The sequence below is a fragment of the Neophocaena asiaeorientalis genome, unplaced genomic scaffold (assembly GCF_003031525.2).
Source record: "Neophocaena asiaeorientalis asiaeorientalis breed wild unplaced genomic scaffold, Neophocaena_asiaeorientalis_V1.1 scaffold211, whole genome shotgun sequence".
NCBI classification, from domain to species: Eukaryota; Metazoa; Chordata; class Mammalia; order Artiodactyla; family Phocoenidae; genus Neophocaena; species Neophocaena asiaeorientalis.
The window spans coordinates 1,282,595-1,304,840 of NW_020172824.1; the positions used below are offsets into that span (position 1 = coordinate 1,282,595).

The 22,246-nt window shown below is 37.6% G+C and overlaps 1 protein-coding gene across 1 annotated transcript in view; it reads right to left on the reverse strand.

Annotated features, from left to right (window-relative positions):
* Window positions 1–22,246, reverse strand: part of WDR49 (WD repeat domain 49) — a 102,964-nt gene that overhangs the window by 4,327 nt on the left and 76,391 nt on the right. The window contains 2 exon segments of the mRNA XM_024741892.1: window positions 16,680–16,795; window positions 19,974–20,138. Coding sequence (XP_024597660.1) covers window positions 16,680–16,795; window positions 19,974–20,138 — 281 coding nt within the window.

Here is a 22,246-nt window from a genome sequence, read left to right on the forward strand (position 1 = left end):
AGGTATGGGTGCCACATAAACTGTGTCCACCAAACACAATCTGTACTGCAATTTTATTTTAATTAAGAAATATGTGCTAGTAAAACTGCTCATTTTATACCTTTGATAGTTTTCCTTAGTTATTTCGTAAAGTCTTTTTTTTGTATAAAATACAAAAAATACTACTATTTTATAGTATTATTAGAAAATTGAGCAGGTAATCAGTGACACAAAAATCCCAAACTAACTCAGGATGACAATAATGTTAGATGAAAGGCCAGGACTCTATTTAAATTATGTTTACGGTCTCATTTCAAATAAGGCATATCTTAACTGTTTATTCTCAAACAATGCATGATATATTACTGACAATACTGCGTTCCTAAATTGGGGGATTGATTTGACGATATATTAACAGAGGATTTTCAATATTGAGAAAAATCTGTTTTTCCCCATGAATTATTTAAAAGAAGTCTGATCAATACATATGTTTTCTTTAAAATACTCAGATTGATCGTGTCTTCCTTTATCTAGAAAACAGACAAGACCTGATTCATAGTTATCTGCAACAAAAGGCAGTCAAAAATTATAAAGATAATGTCAGAATTTTTTCAATGTACCTCTGTATTCCAGATTTTCAACCACCCCTCAAGATCTCCTGCGGCGAGGTATCAATTTGACTTATCAGTAGACACAATAATGGAACCAACAACGTTATGAGCCAAAAATTCAGCCAGAAGGTGCTTCTTAAATGTATCCCAGAATCTGACATACCCAGATCCTTCACATGACACCAGGTTGGCTCCCCCTAATATGTAAGAGAACCTCTAATTAGGAAACTACAAACACAAGAAACAACTTCCTCACTGGTTTGCCCTGTAGAAAGCATATGGATGTTGGAGAGGTGAGTAGCCCCAAAATCAACTTCCAGCACTCTGATTCTCTCAAATATAAACTGGAAAAAACCCTATGATACATTCACTGGTTTTTGTTGAATATTAAATGAGATAGGATGTGTAAGATGTTCCATTAAATCTAGTTACCACTCCTTCGTTCATTGTTTTGATATTATTTGGGTTTTTTAATTTTGATAGAAGTAATCTGTTACTTCAAATAAACTTACAAAATACTAATTTCAACATTATAATAATATTTCAATTACGTAAAACACATCTTTCTTAATTACCCGTTGGACACATATACCAAAGAAGTAAAACTCCTCTTGCACAGAGCTGGATGCGTATATGTAGTTATAGCAGCATAGCTATTGATTCCTCTATGTAGCTGTATGCTTTGAATTCTACTTATGAGCTTGTTTTTTAATCTTTCATCAAGAATTCATTGTAAGTCCTTATGGAACACTTTCTTGGTTCATAGGCCTAGAACTAACCTTTTCATTTTCCATTTTTATAGGCTTGTAGAAGCACTTTACCTAAATTATTCTTCTGTGGCAAAGTTCCTATTATTATTTGATAAATCTGTAGACTTCCAATTTGCTTCACAAATGTGCTGCCTATTAACAATCATATCTGTTTAAGGTAGAAATAATGGTATGTAGCCGCTTCAGTGGAAACAATTTGGGAATACTGATAACAGTAAGAAGAATTAGTGTTGAGAGCAATTTCAGGATAATAGTTCATTTTGTAAGTATAAGTGCGTCCTGGAAAATAGAGAGTTTTAGAATCTGTTTCAAGGCCTATTCTAAATATTTTGCAATGGTTCTAAAACTCTATAGGGGTATACCTTTATCGACTTTTAATGCAGCAAAATTATATAAGAAAATCATGCAGATTTTCCATCTGCAAATCGAATATGAGAGAGTGAATGTGGAAAACATGGTTCAGATTTCTTTTTTCAATCATATAACATATATATGTCTAGATTCCTATTGTTGAGGAAAAATATTTCTAAAATTAAAAAATTACTTTTTTAGGTGAAAGGTCAAAACTACGCATTGTTCTCAGGAGCAGATTTTTACTCTGGGAGCGTGTAGGCTGCATCAACACCACACTAACACAGCCATTGAAGACAAAGGGGAAATTAAGCAAATAGTTATTCAATCTATTATAATATCAAATAACTATGGTAAATCATACGTTAGCATACATCTTAGAAGAAGCTCTAACCAGAACTCTGACTTATTCTGGAAAGGATTCGTAGTTGGTAAAGACACCCAAAGCACTACCCATAGCCCCACACCAAAAAAAATTCAGACAAAGAGCAGGCAGCTCTCTTGACCTGGGATCAGCAGTTAGCAGCAGCTATTTCAAATTTTGCTATTGCCCCCAATCTCCAAGTTTCTCACTATTTTCTCATAGCCCACTTTGATAATAAGTGCCAGTGTGGTCATCTCAAGACTCAACCCTTCTACCCCATGCAGACCTAAGATTTGGCTCATATACTTGGAGCATATTTCTTGCTGTGCCCTCTACCCTACCAAATCTCTACGCCATGGCTACAACACCAATTCTGATTGTTGCCCAGAGTTTTTCCTCACTCTGATCCTGACATACACAGCACTGTATAAATTGCTTGTGGGGTCTGGTCTAGCTCCTGTTCTGGACCCATCCTCCTGAATCCTAACCTCGTCTGCCACGGCCTGTGGCTTCTTGTGACCTGGTGCTCACTGTTCGCTAGACGCAGTCAAACTCTACAAGACCTAGATCGGATTAGATTGAACTTTCTTTATTGTTCCCTGCTCCGACACTTTACAATATATCAAAGCAGTCTACAGTCAAAATATAAATATAAATTTTACCTGTGGCTGCAATGTTTTTTCTTGCTTCAAGGAAGCAAAGCCTCATAACAGCTTTATTGCACTCAGTGTCTGTCTCAAAGGAACAGGCTCCCAGAGTAGCCTGGTCAGACGTGGGGTGGGTGAAGCAGCTCCTCCCGGCACCAGGAAGCTTTTGAGGCTCTCTATCTGAGATGGAGAGAAGCCAGGTGTCTTAAATGAAGAGACATATGCTTTTTAAACAAAACACTTATGAAAAACAATAGGCTCACCCCCATCACAGCCTCCAAAGACTCCAGCAAATCTCACAATATATTTCCAGTCAACATCTACGGAGGCTTGTGCCGTTCACTTCCTCAACCCCAACTACAAGGATTGCTTGATTCCATCTTTATTTCTCATGCTCCATACAAGCTTACTGTGTTTTCCCTTGATGTGAATTAATAGGGACTTCATTTTATAGTCCCTGCTAACACCTTAGAGATCCTGATACGTTCAAGACAAATGTGATTTTAATATCATGGCATTTTCAACTTATTAATCATTAATATTAAGCTTGCAAATAATTTAATGAACATGAGATACGACTATGTAATGTATTTCAATGATCATTCTTAAGCAATATTATTTCAGTGAGTTACCCTGGAAAGGATATTCCTAATGGTGCTTCAATGATCTAATGATATCATCTCCAAGCCACACTGATAAAAACTGGGGATATTCATCTCAGAATCTATAAACAGTCTGCACACAGTTATGAAAAACCTATACAGAGGTGTCTTCAAAATTTCAAAGCAAGAAATCTATAGCAATGCCTCTTGTGTCTTTTATACATTTGACATTATCTGCTTTTCTTTCCTATCTGTCTGTCTGTTTTTAATCATAGCCACAATTAGGTTCACTATCAGAACAAGACTGTGCTCTCCTGAGGACTAATGCAGACAAAGATGCAGAATTCCACCCTCTCCATGGAGGGTTCAGATGAACCCTCATGATTAGCTCTTTGGACATAAAGCAGGTTCGAGTTTTGTGCCTGCAGCCAAGTAAACTCTAAATCTCTTAAGTTAGTCATCTTCCTCCTAAAACATTACTCCCTTAGCTTTTCACACACACACACAAAAGCTGTATCTGATGACCAGTCCTTTCATAAGGTCTAACTCAGCCTCTGTGAGTTTATCCAGTTGAGACAACAGAACCTCACTGGGCCATGAGGAATGACATATTCATTACCCAAATAAATAAGTCTAAGGAAAAACCTTTAGTGTCTAAAGAAACTAAAATAAAATGTGAAAGGCAATTGTCAAGACATTTTGCTTAAGTATAAAACATTCATCTGCTATGCTAAACTCCCATCAAACACAAGTTACTCCCATCTCATGCTTCTCACAGATTTCTAAAGCAAGAAATAATTTAAGATTTCCAGGTGGTATAATATTTAATACAAGCTCTAGATTGAGCCTGAGAAGCCTATCAAGTGAACACGAGTTCCCATTTTCCTACCAAGGGGCACCCAAGGTTCAGCCAAAGGCAATTTGGCGAGGTTTATTGGCAAAAAATAAACTAGATAAAAATGAGAGGCCTGCTCCCTGCTGTCAGTAATTCAGAAACGCTGATGTAGCATAAAGAGAAGGAACAGCAGCCATGGAGAATTTGCTAAGCCAAGTAAATCTCAAGGTTCTTTTTAGTCACTTTGACGAGACGACATCACTAATCCCTTGTGCTTATAGCCAATCATCTATAATTTAGGAGCAAGCTGCAGCAGGTCTATGAACAAACAACCAGGCTTACTGTGGCTGAACTCAGCCACATTATTTTAGTTGCAAACTTAGGCTCACCCGATTTTGATTTTAGCAGCCGCTGATAATCAGGGTGAAGGATATAGTGAGCATTTTCTGTGCTATTGTTCCACAGGACAGTTCCTCCATCATAGCTCCCTATATGAGCCAAGACAGAGAACAGAACTTGCCTCAAAGTTAGATAGAAAATATGAACAACAGCAATTAGAAGAAATCATTGTCAAAATAACTTACATGGAATCTGGCACCTCGTAAGTTCTCACTATGTATTTGGAGACATGAATGAATAGTAATTACTAGTGTTTTTATTAAACTTTAGAACTTAGAAACTTCATGAAATATCTGTTCAGTAAGTGTGACAGAAATTATTGTGATATCTTTTTCATTTTATAGTAATAAAGCATTCAGAATAAAAGCTTTGTAACTAAACAGCTTGAGTCTGAGTCCCAGTTCTACCACCTACTAGCTGTGCAACCTTGGGCAAGTTATTTAACTTTACTTGATGCCACAAGTTCCTCACCTACAAACCTTGGTTAATAATTTTCTTTTTTTCATAGGGCTGCTGTAAAGAATGAAAAGCACTTAGTACCTAGCATATTACAAATACTGAAAAAGTGTGAATAATTTTTATCCTATTTGTTTATTATTGAGTGAGGGCAAACAAATTAAGTCCTTCTTGGTTTCTGTTTCCTACAGTCTTCATGTGTGTATGTGTGTGCGTGCGTGTGTGTGTGTGTGTGCATGTGTGTTCTTTTTTTTTAATTGAAGTATAGTTGATGTGTGTGTGTGTTCTTTCAATTCCTTCTCTTTTATGTCCTTTATTGAATGCTGCTTTCTCCAATATTAAAACTTTCCCTATACAAAGTCCTTCCCTACTGCTCATTACAGAAAACATAGAAAAGCCCAAATAGCGAGGCTAAGTCTGACCAAGCCTGTCTCGGGAGGAGCAGTGCATGCCCAGACCACTGCTCTCAGCAGTCCAGTGAGCAAAGCTCCCTAGTGAGCAGAGTGCCAACATCAAGTGGAGAGCAGAAGACGAGAGCTGAGTGGGCTGTACTCATGGTGTCTTTCTTGGGATTTGGAGAGAGAAGAGAGTAATACATGCTGAACTCTGTAAACTGCCCGAGGATGATGGGTTTCCATGGATTAGCTGTCCATGGGAGTAGACTTCCAGCAGCTACATAGCAAATTCAACTGCAGAGTTGGCCCCCCAGAAGATAATCAGGCAAGTTCTGAAAACAATGAAACTTTAAATGTAGATAGAGCAGGAAACCTTGCATTGTAACACTTCATAGATATCCAAGCTCTTTTCCTGTAATTTTTCATTCCTCTTAATTGATGACATTTCTGGTTCTATAAAAAAAAATTAGTCTGTCAAAATACAGACTTGATAATTTCATGGTGCAATCTGTCTCTATAAATTTATTTCTTTGGCTGGAAATGATTCAGCAATTTCTGATCCTCTTTAATATATCATGTCAAAGTATGCCTGTAGATCCTTTCAAAAGCTTGGATTTATAGACGTTTCATGAGACCAGTCTTTAACCAATGTTATTTAGACTAAATTGTGCCACAGGGTTAATGTGTTTCCATTATAAAATATCTGAGTACCACAGAAGTGTGATTTGTACCCAACAGCCCTAATGCTGCTCCTCAAAAAAGGACAATGAAAATAAAAGCTTGTATTTACTGATGAGCTTATTGTGAGCACTGGGTTAAACCCTTACACAGATTATCTTGTGCAATCTTCACTATAAACCAAGATACAATTTTCACAACTGATGGTCAAGTGAAGGTTCAAGTAACCTGTAACAAGAATTTGTGAAGGTAAAAATGCAGTGCATACGATATCATTACGGTGTTGTACTCCTCCCTTCCATTCTTCAGGCTGGATGAAAAACTGATTGAAGTTTTTACTTAGAGTAAAACAGAGTAATAGCCCTAGTAAAAAAGGATATAGCACTTAGCTGTGGATATAAAAGTGATATAGATATTGAGTAGCCATCATGCACTTGGATGGTATGATTTGAGAGGTCTAAAAGATGCTGCTGCCCAAAATTTTATCCCTACTTGTCATCCATAAGGCTGAATCTCCACACCAAACTTGCTTTTGGATTCTCTCCTGAATTCTCTGGCAAATTATAAATATTTAATATCAGAAGGTTAATCTTCCTTTCATAATCATTAAACCAACCATGCATGCATCTATCAGATTAATTATCCACAACCAAGACCCTAAAACAAAATTTCTCCAACATGGAACCACCAAAAGGTTTTTGACAGTAACAATAAAAAAGGGTAGAGTCTGTGGGTCCTTTTTCATACAGCATCTTGAGGAACTATATTTGTGGAACACTTGAAAATGCCACTTCAAAGAAATGGGATGGAGGACAGATATGTTTTCAACAGAAACAGTAGTTTTGAAAAGGTCAGTACTCTGGGGCACTTCTGGTGAATTTGAGGACAGACCAGAAAAGACAGAGAATGAGATGTCTTGTGCCTGGTAGGGAAGGGAGGAGCCTAAAGTTAAATTGGGGGGGGGGCATCAAAATATGGGGCCACCGTGTTTCCTCTTGATTGCAACTCTGGCTCCCAGCCTCTGGTAAGCCTCTCCCTCCTTCTAGAGCCACACACATTTCAAAGGAGCATTTGTAACCCCAGGCTTGGTGTCTCCACCCACATTCTCTCTTCACCTTTCTGAAATCTTGCTTTCTATTCCGCCCATGCTAAAGGTCTCCCAACTGCCCTGCCAGTGTAACTAACTCCTCACCCTCTGATGGATGTGAGTTTGTTCCTGGAAACTCTTCTGTTTCCAAACACCCTGCTTCTCTTCCTGCCTCCCCAACCTTTCATTCCTTGTACTCTACTTCACCTCCCTTTTCTCTATTTCTCTTGTTAATATGGACATTACTCACTGTCATTCCTCCACTCCTCTCTCACTGCTCAAAAGGGCTTGTTCAGAGATTTTGTACACCACCGTAATTTCCAATCTCACTTCTGTACAAATGGCTCTTAAATTTATCTACATTTAGAACTTTTTCCAGTGTTGAGTCACTCCCACTTGACACCTGACAGTTCCATTATAGTTTCCATCATCAACACATCAAAAATCCAAATGTTTCATCTTCACTCCACAGGAGGACTCCCTAAATTCCCAAAATTGGTTAATAGACCAGAATTCCACCTTCCTGCATGGCTTTCTTTTCTCTAGTCAAATAAAATACTCAGATTCTTCCTCTGTGATATGTTACATATTCATTCCTTCCTTTTTATTTTAAATAACCAATGACAGCTTCCTAGCTCAGCACTCACTAGCTCATGGTGGAAAATTTTTAATAGCCTCTTAACCCATTTCACTGTTTCTAGGCTACACATCTCTGGTATATTCTTCATCCTGCAACCAGATTAATCGTTCCATTCAGGAGCTCTTAATATATATTCATTCTACAAGCATTTCTTTTCTCCTTGGAAGTCCCTGTTCATGGTGCTGCAGGGGACAGAGCCATGAACATAAAGTGACTAAAATGCAAAGTGAAATGTGCTAAGTGCCAAGGAAGTACTGACCAACTGCCATGGAAATCCAGGTGTAGAAATCACAGAAGGCTGAGTGAAAGGGTTATTTTTGAGCTGGACCATAACGGATGGGTAAGATTTGGAAGAGGAAGTCGCTCTTTGCAGAGTAGGGAAACAGCATGATCAAAAGGTAAGGCTAAGGCCCTGTTAAAAACCATTTCTTAGTTTTTTCGATTTCCTACATGACAAAATTCAAATGTCTGGGGGCCTGTTATTCAAGATCTAATAATATTTGGATCCAATCAACTTTTTTAGAGTTTTCCCCTTTATCCTTCTATCCTTGGTTTTCAAAGTAAAATGTGAATGTCCAGCTATTTGAGAGGGCTACTAGAAGCCACAGGGTAAATATGGCATGCCTTCCTAAGTGTTCATTTTACTCAAAGGGCTTTAGGGAAAATATTTTTATATTAAAAATAAAGATACATCCCACTACTGGGCATATACCCTGAGAAAACCAAAATTCAAAAAGAGTCATGTACCAAAATGTTCATTGCAGCTCTATTTACAATAGCCCAGAGATGGAAACAACCTAAGTGCCCATCATCAGATGAATGGATAAAGAAGATGTGGCACATATATACAATGGAATATTACTCAGCCATAAAAAGAAACGAAATTGAGCTATTTGTAATGAGGTGGATAGACCTAGAGTCTGTCATACAGAGTGAAGTAAGTCAGAAAGAAAAAGATAAATACCGTATGATAACACATATATATGGAATTTAAGAAAAAAAATGTCATGAAGAACCTAGGGGTAAGACAGGAATAAAGACACAGACCTAGTGGAGAACAGACTTGAGGATATGGGGAGGGGGAAGGGTGAGCTGTGACAGGGCGAGAGAGAGTCATGGACATATATACACTAACAAACGTAAGGTAGATAGCTAGTGGGAAGCAGCCGCATGGCACAGGGATATCGGCTCGGTGCTTTGTGACCGCCTGGAGGGGTGGGATAGGGAGGGTGGGAGGGAGGGAGACGCAAGAGGGAAGAGATATGGGAACATATGTATATGTATAACTGATTCACTTTGTTATAAAGCAGAAACTAACACACCATTGTAAAGCAATTATACCCCAATAAAGATGTTTAAAAAATTTTTTAAATAAAGATACATGAATTCATGAAATAGAATGTAAAATTCACCTGGATTTTATAGATAGAATGCAAGTTTTCAAATAACTTTCTTGCTTGTAGGAGCTGTTTTGAGCTGTTAGGAGTATTCAGAGGCTGTTTCTGAAGCACATCTCAGGTTCAAGCCAAGCAATACTCTTACTGCTCTCTAAGTATGCTTTGCATTTCTAGCTGCCTTTTTTTTTTTAAATTTATTTATTATTTATTTATTTATTTTACTTATTTTTGGCTGTGTTAGGTCTTAGTTGCGGCACGCGGGATCTTCGTTGAGGCATAGGGATCTTTCGCTGTGGCACGCCGGCTCTTCGCTGTGGTGCGCGGACTTCTCTCTAGCTGTGGTGTGTGGGTTTTCTCTAGTTGTGGTGCACAGGCTCCAGGGCACATGGGCTCTGTAGTTGTGGCATGCGGGTTCCAGAGCTTGTGGGCTCTGTAGTTTGTGGCACGGCGGGCTCTCTACTTGAGGTGCGTGAGCTCAGTAGTTGTGGCGTGCAGGCTTAGTTGCCCCACAGCATGTGGGATCTTAGTTCCCTGATCAGGGATAACCCGCGTCCCCTGCATTGTAAGATGGATGCTTTACCACTGGACCACCAGGGAAGTCCCCTAGCTGCTTTGTTTTTATTCATGATGGGTTTTTCAATTCCTCCATAGATTTCCTTTCACACACAGACCCACATCTACCTGTCTACACACCCATTTGTTAAGTCTATCTTGTTCTGTAGTCTTCCTTAATAACTAGTACTGAAAAAAATATTTCCCTCTTCTGAATTCTTACATCATTTGCAGTTTACTTACAACATTTAATTAATATTATATAGTCTCTGCTCCTCGGCTAGATTGTAAGCTCTCAGAAACCAGGGATCGTGTCTTATTCTACAACCCTCAGTGGCAATCACAGTGACCTACACATATTAAGTATTCAATAAATATTTGTCAAATGAAGGAAGGAAAAATTCTCTGCTCAGATGTTACCTACTTGGGTAAGCTTTCCCTGACCATCCAAGCAAAAGACTCTTCCTTGAGTTTCTCATTCTTCATCTACATCATTTTTCTTTATTACATTATCATTAAGTGATATTGGGGTCTTGACCTATTTGTCTGTTTCTTTTCTGTCTCTCCTACCATAAATAGGCTCTAGGAGAGCAAAGACTTTGTTTCTTCCCCTCAGCGTCAGTAGTGCCTAGAATAGTACCTAGAAAATAATAGGCATTTCATAAAATCTTGCTGAATCAATATATGAATTATTTTATTTTTAAATCAATAATGTTACCTTAGTATTAATATAAGGCTTAGCAAGAAAAGATAATATAAATAAGGTAATTTGCAGTTCTGAAATTGTCATTAATCTCATAATAGCTTTATATGCATATATTTTTAATTTTCTCTCTACCTATTGGTAAGTTTGGTTGAAGAGGTTACCTTTTGGGAATGGAGAATGTGAGGGTGGGAGTGAGAGAGAAGTGATCAGTCCATATCTCTTCTATTATCTCTCAGACAAAATACAATGTCAGATGTCTTCTTTGCCAAGCTATCCATATTAACTAGGTATATTTAGGGAGTACCACCCAAAGGCACAAAATCCCTTTCATAAGATGGTATAAAAAGCCCTTCTGATATTTGACCTTGTGTGTCAAAATGGTGAGCAACTAATTAGCTGCCACCTTTCCCTTGAAACCTAACCTGAAACTTTCATTTGAAAAGACAGTTATCCTTAAAATACCGTCAGAATCCACACTGTATTTCTTACTTTGTACATTTCCAAGATAACTATTTTTTTTGTTTGTACTTTTGCCAAAAGTAAAATTGAAGTGCAGAATGAGCCCATTCTTAGGCCATTTTAGGAGTCTGAGAGATTTGTTCTTTCTGACATTGAAGGAGTTTACTAGCTCCATTCCACACCTCACATTTGAAATCCTGGGAGTACTGCTACCGAGTCATTGTGTCTTCTTATGATGCCAACCTTATCTCTAATTCAGAATTTAGATATGATGAGCAACTCTGTGAAAGCAAAATTAGTTTACCTGTCCAGGGCAAAAAATTTTTTAATGTTTTAAAAAACAATCTCTTTTAGGATGAATGAGATAGGAAAATAACTTTTACCAAAACTTATCATGTAGAAATTGTCATGGTGAGAACAAAAGAACACAGTCAACTATTTGTTCCCTCCGAGATTAATTGTTCATGTTTTGTTAGTCCAATGATCATAAGAACGTATCTGTGTTCAATACATTGCTTTTTAGGCCAAAAGGATTATCTCCAAGATAGAGAATGAGGTCAAAATAAATCAGTTCATTTTTATTCTTTTTCCTAAAATTTGCGGAGTCCAATTTTGGATACTGAAACTGTCACAAAATTAGTTTTGAGGGTTACTTGTGAATTTCAAACATACTCGTCCCCTCCTAGCCTCCAACAATATTATTCAGAATAAGTCACAACTTTGGAAGTTTTCATTCTGATTCTTATCCTAATAATAGAAACTGACTGAGTCATATATAAGATTATGTATAGTTCCCTAGCAAGGCAATTATTAAGAATTTAATATCTTGTGATAGATAAGTTTTATTGTTGAGGAACTTCAAATCCCTAATCTCATTTCCCTTAAAAATACTTTTAGAAATAAAATTATATCAACAGCTATTTACTGACCATTTACCTTTTAAAGGACGCTACTATCAATCATATTTTCAGAATTATTTGTAATTATATGAAAATTTCTCTTTTTATTTGTATAAGTCTAGATATTTTACAGAGATAACACCTTCATAAAGAGAGGTTTCTCCTTTAACTAAAAGAAGAGAAATAAAGTGGAGAAAGCAAAGAGCTTGAGTTTATTTCTACAGAGAGTTGCAAATACAGAATCATGGAATTTTAGGGCATAAAATTAAGATAAAAATAAGATCAAATCTTAAACTATTATAATTATTTATTTGATTTCACCAGAACTATACATATTAGATGACTACTTTTAACAAATGCAAAGGTAATTGATCATCTATTCACTTAGTTTTACCAACATAAATACGGCTAGGTATTTAACCAGGTATTTTTTAACTGATCCTATGTCAATTCACAACTTTGTCTCTAAGCATATTTTGCTTAAGGTGATAAGAAACATATTTCTAGAAGTTCTGAATTTGGGGCTTCTTTTTTCTGATGGAAATATTCTCTAGATATGAAAGGTCATATTTCTAAATAACCAGCATGGGCTCTCTGATTCAGGCTTTGCTTAGGCCCATTTCACAGTGACATTTTCCATATCTTGCCTTGTATGCTTCAACTCCCCAACTAGAATGTGATGTCGTTGAAGGAAGGAATCCTGCTTCTTCACTTTCAGTCCATCATTGCTCCTAACTCCATGTTTTCCATCTAGGTGCAGTTTAAAGATATTTGTGGAAAGGAAAGGGGAAAAATCATGGTAAGCTAAAATTCTAAGGTATTGTTAAGTTGATAAATGTGTGGGTTTTTATGTGTTTCTTCAAGTGCACAAAACTGATTCGTTAGCTTTGACATGACCAACCTACTCATTCATATTATTTATTTAAAAGAATATAATTGATCTCCCAAGATTTAATGACTCCGTCTGTAACTCAGGAATGGTGGAAAGAGCATGGACCTTGGCATAGAATTCTAACTCGGCTGCCTGCTAGCCTTGGCCAGGCTACCCAACCTCTTCAAGTCTTGCCTCCCTCTTTGTGAAAGAGAATTGGTAATACTTAGCTTTCTGGCTTACTGTAATGAGAGAATAGATTTGAATAGCTACTCTGCTTTCCTCTAATTCGGAGTGTAATTACTGGGTAATCAATCTCTCTAATCCTCAGGTTCCCTGTCTATTCAATAAACATTAATTAAGCCATTCAACAAATATCATTGGGCATCTAATGAGCCCCAGAAACTATATATATATAGCATATGTATATGTATATATATATATATATATATATATATATATATGCTTATTAAATGCTCAGTATATATATTCTTAGGTTAAATAAAGTACAGGAAACTAAATAACACAAAGACAAAAGGGGGCATATTTCCACCCTGGGCGTAAAGAGAAACGTTCTGATGGAGAAGATATATGAATGAGACTTGAAATAGGAATAAACATTAGCCACATGAAGAATATTGGAGAGAGTTCTAGATAAGGGGAGAGAATAAAGGCATGGGGTTGAGAAACAGTATGGTTTGTATGGGAACAGTCTGACAGCAGGTTGTTATTTGAGTTTGGAATGTACACAAGAATGGGTGAGTATGAAGCTCAGAAAAGTCCAGGCCAGAGGGCGTTTCGTGGGTTTTCTTGTAGACACTTTAAAAAGCTTTAAACAGGGAAGTGACATAGACAGATCGCATTGTAGAAAGAAATCACTGTAGAAGTCATTAAAATGAGCAAATCTATTTAAGAGGTAAAAGGGAAGCATTACTAGAGGAAAGGACAAATAAGAAGGCTGTGACATTCATGTATGTAGAAATGATGCTCTGAATTATACATTTTAGTAGTAATAGGAACAGATTTGAAAACATATTTAGAACATATAGATAAGGCTTAGAGACTACTTGGTTGTGAAGTTGAGTGAGAAGGGAAAACCAAGGTGGGTGAACAGGGTGTCTAGCAATTAACTGAAGCTCCGAATCTAAGAGAAGCAGCAGATTTGGGGAAAGGGAATGAATAATACATTCAGTTTAGAATATGTAGAATTGGGGATTGCAGTCAGACGCATCCAGGAAGCAAACGGATAAGTGAGCTTGGAGAGAGAAGAGCTGAAGATAGAGATTTGAGATATCTATAAAATATTGCCTACCTTCCGAGAGGAAGCTAAGGATTAAGTTAGATAGTGTATGTAAAGTGGGTAATGCTACAAAGCACTATGAATAAAATTAATTGGATGGCATATTTATGCACCTAACTCAATAAATGTAATTTCTGTTCCATCTTGGGCAGGATTATCAGATCAATTTCTTTATTTAAATAGAGCCTAAAGTTAAAGTTACAGTATAACTTAACAGCCTCCTCTGGGTTTTAAAGAAAGCTTAATAAGCTGACGGTCAATCTTCCAGTTATTTCTTCTCAAATCACTAAACTATTATGGAGTTGGCTTAATGGACCATCCTCCCCAAGCCAGAACCAAAAAACTGACCTGTTCTCTTGCCTCTTTTGCTAAATGCCTCTTGGTTAAAAAAAGACCCTGCAAAATCCATCCTAACGTAAGACCTTCTACTTAGGAAATATAATTTTTAAATTCATCAACATGAAAGTAAAACAATATAATCGAGAATGCATTCATTCAACTTTCAATTCCAGCCACAGGGATCCAAGTCCTGACAACCTGGTGGGAGATGGAAAAGATGGAGGAAAATGAGAGGAGTGCTAAGTTTTCCTCCACTCATTTCAATCCTCCCAAAAATTCCTCCCCAAGATTATAGAAAGTGACCACCCACCATGTTGGGGAAGCCAGTAAAGTAGTCTTGTTCAGGCTTCAGAGGTGGCACTAGGCCTCTCTCTGACCAGACAATGACGCTAAAGCTGGCTGCATGCCAAACTGCTGAGGTACACCCAGGCCAGCAGGGGTGGCACCAGCACACATTATAAACCATTAAATAAAACAGGGAGTAAGTCATGGGACTTCTTGCACCTTGAGGGTCTGGCCAGCCCCCGGGGCTCAAGGACATTCTCAGACTTAAGAGTTAAGACCAAGGCATTTATGACAACAACCAGAGCTGCAAACTTGCACGTAGGCTGATCGTTATCAGCTTGTGGCCTGGTGCTAAAAGCTGGGCTCCTTCGAGTGGCAAACTGAAGTCTCACGCGTGGGGTGGATGCACCGCCTGGGACCTTCCCAAATGGGACTCCAGATTGCTGTTCAAGGGACTTCCCAGCGCTGCTTGGATCTGCATGTAGCTGCTTCCCCAATTCGGTGATGGGTAAACCTGTCTGTATCATTCTTTCTTAGTTAGTTATACTATTCTTTTCTTAATTAGTATACTGCGAACTTTGTTAACTCAGTAAACTCTCTCTAAATTCTTGTTTGAGTGTAGAGTGGTTATTTTGCCAGCGAGTCCTACTAACCTTGAAACCGAAAGTAAGGCTTTCAGCAAAACACACCAATACAGATCAAATCATTGGGTGTTCTTTTAAACCACTTTTGAATGACTCTATATAGCTAATCTTTAAAAATGTCCCCCTGTAACCAATTAAAAAAACTCACATTTGATGCTATTTCTAGCCATGGATGTATAAAAAATATAACTAAGAAAATGGTGTGTCTCCATAGTTTTGACTAACGTTCATTAAGTTTTAAAGTTCTTTTCCGTTACGTTCAAAATTTAAAGTGGCTCAGCTGTATATTACACATCTACCCTGCCATGATATTAGAGAACTTCACTTATTCATTGCCATAGGCTAATTATAGAGGTCATTAGGCCGTAGTCTGCTGGAGTGGTTATGAGTCATTGATGGATCATGATTGCTCCCAGAGATGTGAAGAAGCTGTGTCTTTCAGTATGTGTCTCTAATAGTATGTAGAATATACATGCTATTAAGAGCTATAATGAATGAACTATACTTTCTTTACTTATAGTCAAACTACCCCTGAAAACTAAGCTGTGTGTGTGCGTCACTATATTTTCTAGTCTGTGTTTACATTTACATTAGGCAAAAGCCTTCCCTGTGACTGACAAAAATCCCCAAATAAATACTGCTGGTTTTCTAGTTATAAAATCTGATTTAGTCCTACTTCAAACCATTAAGGTCATATTTCTATAGTGAGTAATCTTGTGCAAATTACCTATTAGAGCAATATTTTGTGAACTGTCGAATTTACGGACAATATATTTTCAAAACACATCACACTTTAATTTTCCTAGCGCTTATACAATGCCATAGAAAAGGCCATTTATGATCCCTTAGTTCTCTCAGGAAAAGAGGAAAGAAAAGTAATTTTCCTTATAATGAATGGAAAAATTGCTCCTTGAGAACAGTAAGTGGGCTGTGAAAGGCCCTTCTCTGCACTGATATGAAGGAGGCGCTAACATAGATTTCAGCAGGCTGTTCCCCTCTTGTGCTGTCATTGAAACTGAGTAACAAGAGAAGAAGGAATGAGTTCCTTTTACAGTTGAAGGAATGCAATTTATACATTAAGAATTTATTGACTATAAAATTTGGGAAACTTTTGGATTTAATCCCCAGGAAGTGGTATTATGTTTCTATCTGGAATGGTTAAAGAAGAAGATTCCCAAAGCCAGGAGAAAGCAAATGTAACACCTCTCAAAGCCACTCAAACTACGTGATCATAAAGTATTTTACTCACAAGCATTCAGTCAATTCCAAATAGAGTTTCACTCACCTAGGTCACCAGTGAGTTAGAGAAGCAGAATCAGTCAGGATTTGTATGTTCTTTTTTCCTTTAGATTTTGATTTAAATAAAACTTTCTCCTTTTACCTTCCTACAGTTTTGCATGAAGCACATCATACCTGTCCCAGCCCGTAACCAGGATTTTCTTCTTAAGAACCAGGATGTGTGAAATATCCACAGCTCCCTCTTGCCCAACATTTAGTGTGTGGTGACGATAGCCATTGAGGTCCCAGACCTTCAAGAGAAATAGTAAAATCAGCTTTGAGACAAGAAAAGAAAATGTCTTCTTCAATGAGTACATTAACAGAGTGTAATAGGATTATTTTACACGGTTTTGTTTACATCCTGGACTAGGGTTGATTCACTTGAGATACATAATAATTAAAGAAAATCCTCTCACCATTTGAATTTAGCTATTATATTTATTACTCATTTTGTAACCTTATCAGTCTATTCTAATATTGTTGATTCAAAGGCTATAAATAAGTGTATATTTTTTAGGGGGAGACAATACAAAATCATGAAAAGCCACATTTTGGAGTCTGTCAAAATCCTGGTTCTTTCTCAAAGTGTCTTTCTAAATTTTAGTTTCCTCATTTACGACACAGGACCTTTACTCTTCAGGCATGCTTGGAACTTTAAACATCTAATACAGAGCCTGAAATACAGTCATCATGTCCTAGGTTTCCTATCTTCTGCCAATAAAACCTCCTGTTGACAGTGCGTGCCAGACCCAAGCCCACAGAAGCACAAGCAATTCCAGTTTACCTCCTCAGGCCAGTGGGTGAGGATGTAGACCTGATGGGTGTACTTTAAGAGAGAAGGTCATTAGGTCACCAGCAGTTAAAACTAAGCCCTGCTATGAAACATTATTGGTTCATCATCAAAGAGCAAGTTGGCACCTTCTATCAAGATTAAAACACATATACACTTTGCCTCAAAAATTCAACTTCTAGAAAATCATCACCCAGAGACACTCATATGTATGAAATGACATATTTTGAAGGATATTCTGGATGCTTTGTTTACAAAAGCTAAAGATTTAAATCAACTTAATTGCTCACTAACAAGAGACTGAACATCAGAATATGGAACATCTACAGTAGCATATAATGTAACTATTAAGAAGAATGAGTCACCTCCAAGTGTCCAAGCTTTGCCCAGAGTCCACCAGCTATGGAAACTTAAAGCAAGTTGCTTTATCTCCTTGGGCTTCAGTTTCCTCCTCTGGTATAATAATAGTACCAACCATGTAGAGGTGTGTGTGTGTAAAGTGCTTAGCACAGTGCCTGGCTCATAGTAACCATGCGATAAAATTTAACTAACATCATTGTTGCTGTTGTTTGCATTCATATGAATCAATGTCCAGTACAGGAAAATGCAGAGCAGCATGGACAGTGGACTCTGCCACTGAGAAAAAAATGGTGCTCATGGTCTCGAAAGATGTACAAGAAACTAGTACCACTGGTAACCACAAGGGAGGAGCTGGGAACAGGGGTAAGAAAGAGACTTTCTCTTCACTGTATATCCCTTTTATGTTTAAAATTTTATTGTGTGCATACATTATTCAAAACAATTAATTTCAAAACAGACACTTCAAAACCGTGATAAATAGGGCAATACTTTTAAATCTTTGATTGCATAGGTACTGGGTTTTAGATTCTAAATTATAAATGAGATTGGAAAATATCATTCATTCTTGTTTCTTCATAGAATATGGCCAGCGCAGCTCAACCTTGATTTACGCATCCTACATACCTACGCTGAAATTGTCAAAGTTCAGAATTCTGTTGTGCTATTGTGATAAAGATAAGTGTACCTTCAAAAGCTGTGACTGTAGTACTAAATTCACATTAACTTCTAACATGTCAAGGCTTGAGCTGAGACATTGAGGGGTATACATGCTCTTCACCCACATCACTTTGTTCTCCTCTAAATGTGGCTCTTACCAAGTCCACCTAAAATAATACCCACAAAAAAGTATTGTAAAGACCTGACTGTCTCCAGATCCTATCAAGCTGGGACCCTTAGCTGGGACCATTTTTGCAACCATCTACAAGTCTGCCCTACCCTAGACTCTATGACCAGTTATTCCCAAGATAGGGATAAAAATAATCTAATCCATTCCCTTCATTTTTCACTTCAGCCTTGTATCCAAGGACTGGTAAGTGGGATTCTCACTTGTTCCTTTTGCCTAAGCCACCGTCTAATACTCCAGTTCCAGTTATTCTTGTTTTATTCTACCTTGACTTACTAGGATTGGGATTATCCCATTGCCTTCCCACATTTTACCAGTTCTCCCATGAACTAGATTACTTTACTTAAACACATTCTCCCAGTCCATACCTCATGCCATTACCCTTCCCAGAGGCCACGTTCTGCTGATTTCTAGAGATTCTCACTGCAACATGCTTCACACTGACCACTGCAGCCTGGAATCTCCCGGAATACTTGCCCCCAGCTTCCATAATATTCTACCTACATACCCAGGTAGCTTTCCACTACCCTCCCATGCAGCCTACCTGAATGCATCTTACAACCTAACACAGAAGGTACATCTAATTAACAGCCTTCTGACCCCAGTTAAGACAGAAATTTGAGAACCATTCAAAGCTTATTCAAGAAACTGCCTTCTGTTGCCTCAGAGTGTCACAAGTCATCTCTCATCCAACACTGTCATCTCTCTTGAAGCTGAGATGAACAGAGAAGATTCACTGGTAAGCATGATTTCAGATTGTAAGTATCTAGTTTGGCCTGAAATTTTGATCACCTTTGCAAAGTAAAATACCACTTTCCTCCCAGGAGAAATTAACAATAGTTACAAAATTTAAAAACCGAGAGGATGAGATAGTGTTAGTTTGGGATGGATAATAAATAAAGTTATCATTGTCCTTCCTGCTTTCCTTCTTTACTGTCTTATTACCTTCACATAAAAATGCAGATGACGAAATGGGTAACTTCTAAATATTCATTTTCCAAAAAATTTGCATCTATGCAATTTTTAAAGTTTACTTACTTGCCCTGATTTCTCATTTTATATACCAAAAAAACCCAAAAAAACAAAAGAAAGAAAGAAAAATGAAAACTAGAGACATTAGCTGAAGCACATGAAAATGATTCAGGCTTCTTATTCCCCAGAGTGGTCCTCTATGGCTTTCTGAAATAAGTAAGCCAAGTTGTGTTTTGATTCTAAATAATTTATTCAGAAAAACCATTTATTCATTTTTCCTCAGAGGTTTATTTTCCTAACAGCTTGGTTATTAGATGGTTTGGGTTATTTAGCTCTTCTTATCTTCTCATCTCTCTTCTTGAAAGGCCAAAAATACCAACACAAATATAGCCAAAGCTGTGTCTCCTCACACAATATTTTAGCCCCCTCATATCTGGATAGAAAAGCGTCACTGTGTTCGCACCTTTACAGTCCCATCTGTGCTGCCAGTCAAAAGCCGTGTCTCATTTGCATCGAGGGCCATTGTGCTGATTTCTGCATTGCCATGGCAACCAGTAAACTGTTTGATTTTCTGCCCAGTGTCTATCATCCAGAAGGAAATCGTCGACCCCGCATCAGAACTGATTACCTACAAGAAAATAACACTGTAGAGAAATTAAATATAGTTCCAGAATCCACCATTTTTATTTAAATAAAAGATCCAGCCTGTGCATTTCCACCAGTGAGATTCCCCCAACAGTGACAGTTTCGTAATGTATTTGCTTTCTTTTTATTAAGCTGATAACATTTCAATTTCTAGGCCAGAACTTTATCAGAGAAGATAGGAATCTTCTTTCCTTACCCAGCTTAGTGTCTAGAGGCCATCCTGAAATCGAATCCTACTGAAATAAACTTATAAATCTTTCCCATTTAGATGAGAAACTTGATTTTATCAGTCATGATGTTCCGACACTATTTACTATATGAAAAGAAACCTTTTATTATATATTAGCTTCCATTTAGCATTCAGAAAATAAAGCACTACCAGCCATTATGGGGAAAAGTTCATTTCAGCAAGTTGCTAGAGTTACTGCTTCTAATGCCATTAGTCCCTTTTTTTCCTCAAGGTACTGTGTATATTTTTACAACTAACACAATTTTTGATGGGTCACTAAAAACAAAGAACACAGGAAGGTTAAATCTAAATCTGCATATACACTCCAAGAGGAAGGCAACCAAACAAATGTAAGAAGGGATAGGATTATATATAATAGTTCCATAGTAAGAAATTTAATAGTGTCAAGTAGATTGCTAATTTCAGCTCTAGGTATTTAGGCATCCTTTAAGAGATTTATAGGTTAAAACTACCTTGCCCATATGACTTTCGGACCCAAAGGCATGAAAGAAAAAACAAAAAAAACACTAAACATAAAAATGTGTAGATAGAAAGTTGCCTGAAGCAATATCTAGATTTTAAGAACATTTAAAGTGCATCTTTACCCACTTAGGTATTGATTACCAATGTATAAATATAAATGTATTAAGAATATGTTAAAATGTCACATTTTCATAATTAAATGGGTTAAAGTTTATCAAATATATGTTCGGAAGGCCTGGATAACTGGCTGTCATACATGTATTCACTCATTCATTCACTCATTCATTCACTCTACAGGCATTCACTGAACGTCCACTGGGTGCCAGCTCCATGGGGGCAGTGGGGTTTCACTGATGCATCCCTGCTCTCAAGGGGTCTATAGTCTAGGCTTGTACACTAGAATCACTTTAAAAATCACAGTTGTGTACCAGACCAGAGACTCAGACTTGATTGGATCAGGCAGTGGAATTTTTAAAGAGCTCTGCAGGTTATTTAAGTATGCAACCGGGTCAGGTACTACTGGGCTAGAGGGAGAAACAGACAAGAAGTAAATCAATGCCCAACAATCCTACAAGTTTAGAGGTATCACTCCTGGGTGATCTGGGGGCACAGAGAGTAAAACCACAAATCCATTCATTGGAGTGGGGAATGGGGATAAAATGTGAGGAGGATCAATCAGGGGTTGAAGATAGGAACATGTATTTATTGAGTGCCAAGCCCTTTACACCCACTACCGCATTTGATCTTTAAAGAAACTCTGTAAAATTATGTTATCACCCTCTCTCTACCAGTGATGAACTTGAGATTCTAATCAGTTAAGTACCATTCCCAAGCTTATATAACGAGGTTTGAATCCTGGGCCTTCTCTGACAGACACATCATAAGGCCTTCCTCTATTTCAGCATCCTACCCCAGATAATTAAGAGTGATGAGAAGACAGAACTTGGAGGCTATTCCAAGCATGAGAAACAGTAAGAAGTGTAATGGAGCCAGAGTACAGACAATGAGATAAATGGTGGAATATCAGGTGAAGAAGCAAACTGACGACAGATATTTGAAATCCCTAATGAGCAATGCCAGAGAATAATGGGTAGTGTGTACTGTTGTTTTTTTTTAAAACTGGGAAAGGGTTTATGGCTTTCATTGGTTATCAGCGGCATGTATGACTCAAAATAAAATTAGGAACAATCTCTTTGTTCTTAATAAGGAGGAGAGAGATATTGCATTTTTGTTGGTTGGTTTGTGAAGGTACCTCTGGCAGCAGTGTGGAAAACAAACGGGTTGTGAGAAGACCATCTAGAGGCTGCTGTATCAGTCCAAGTGGAGATGCTCACCTGAGACAGTAGTCCCAGAGGTAAAAAAGAAGAGGAGGGATTGAA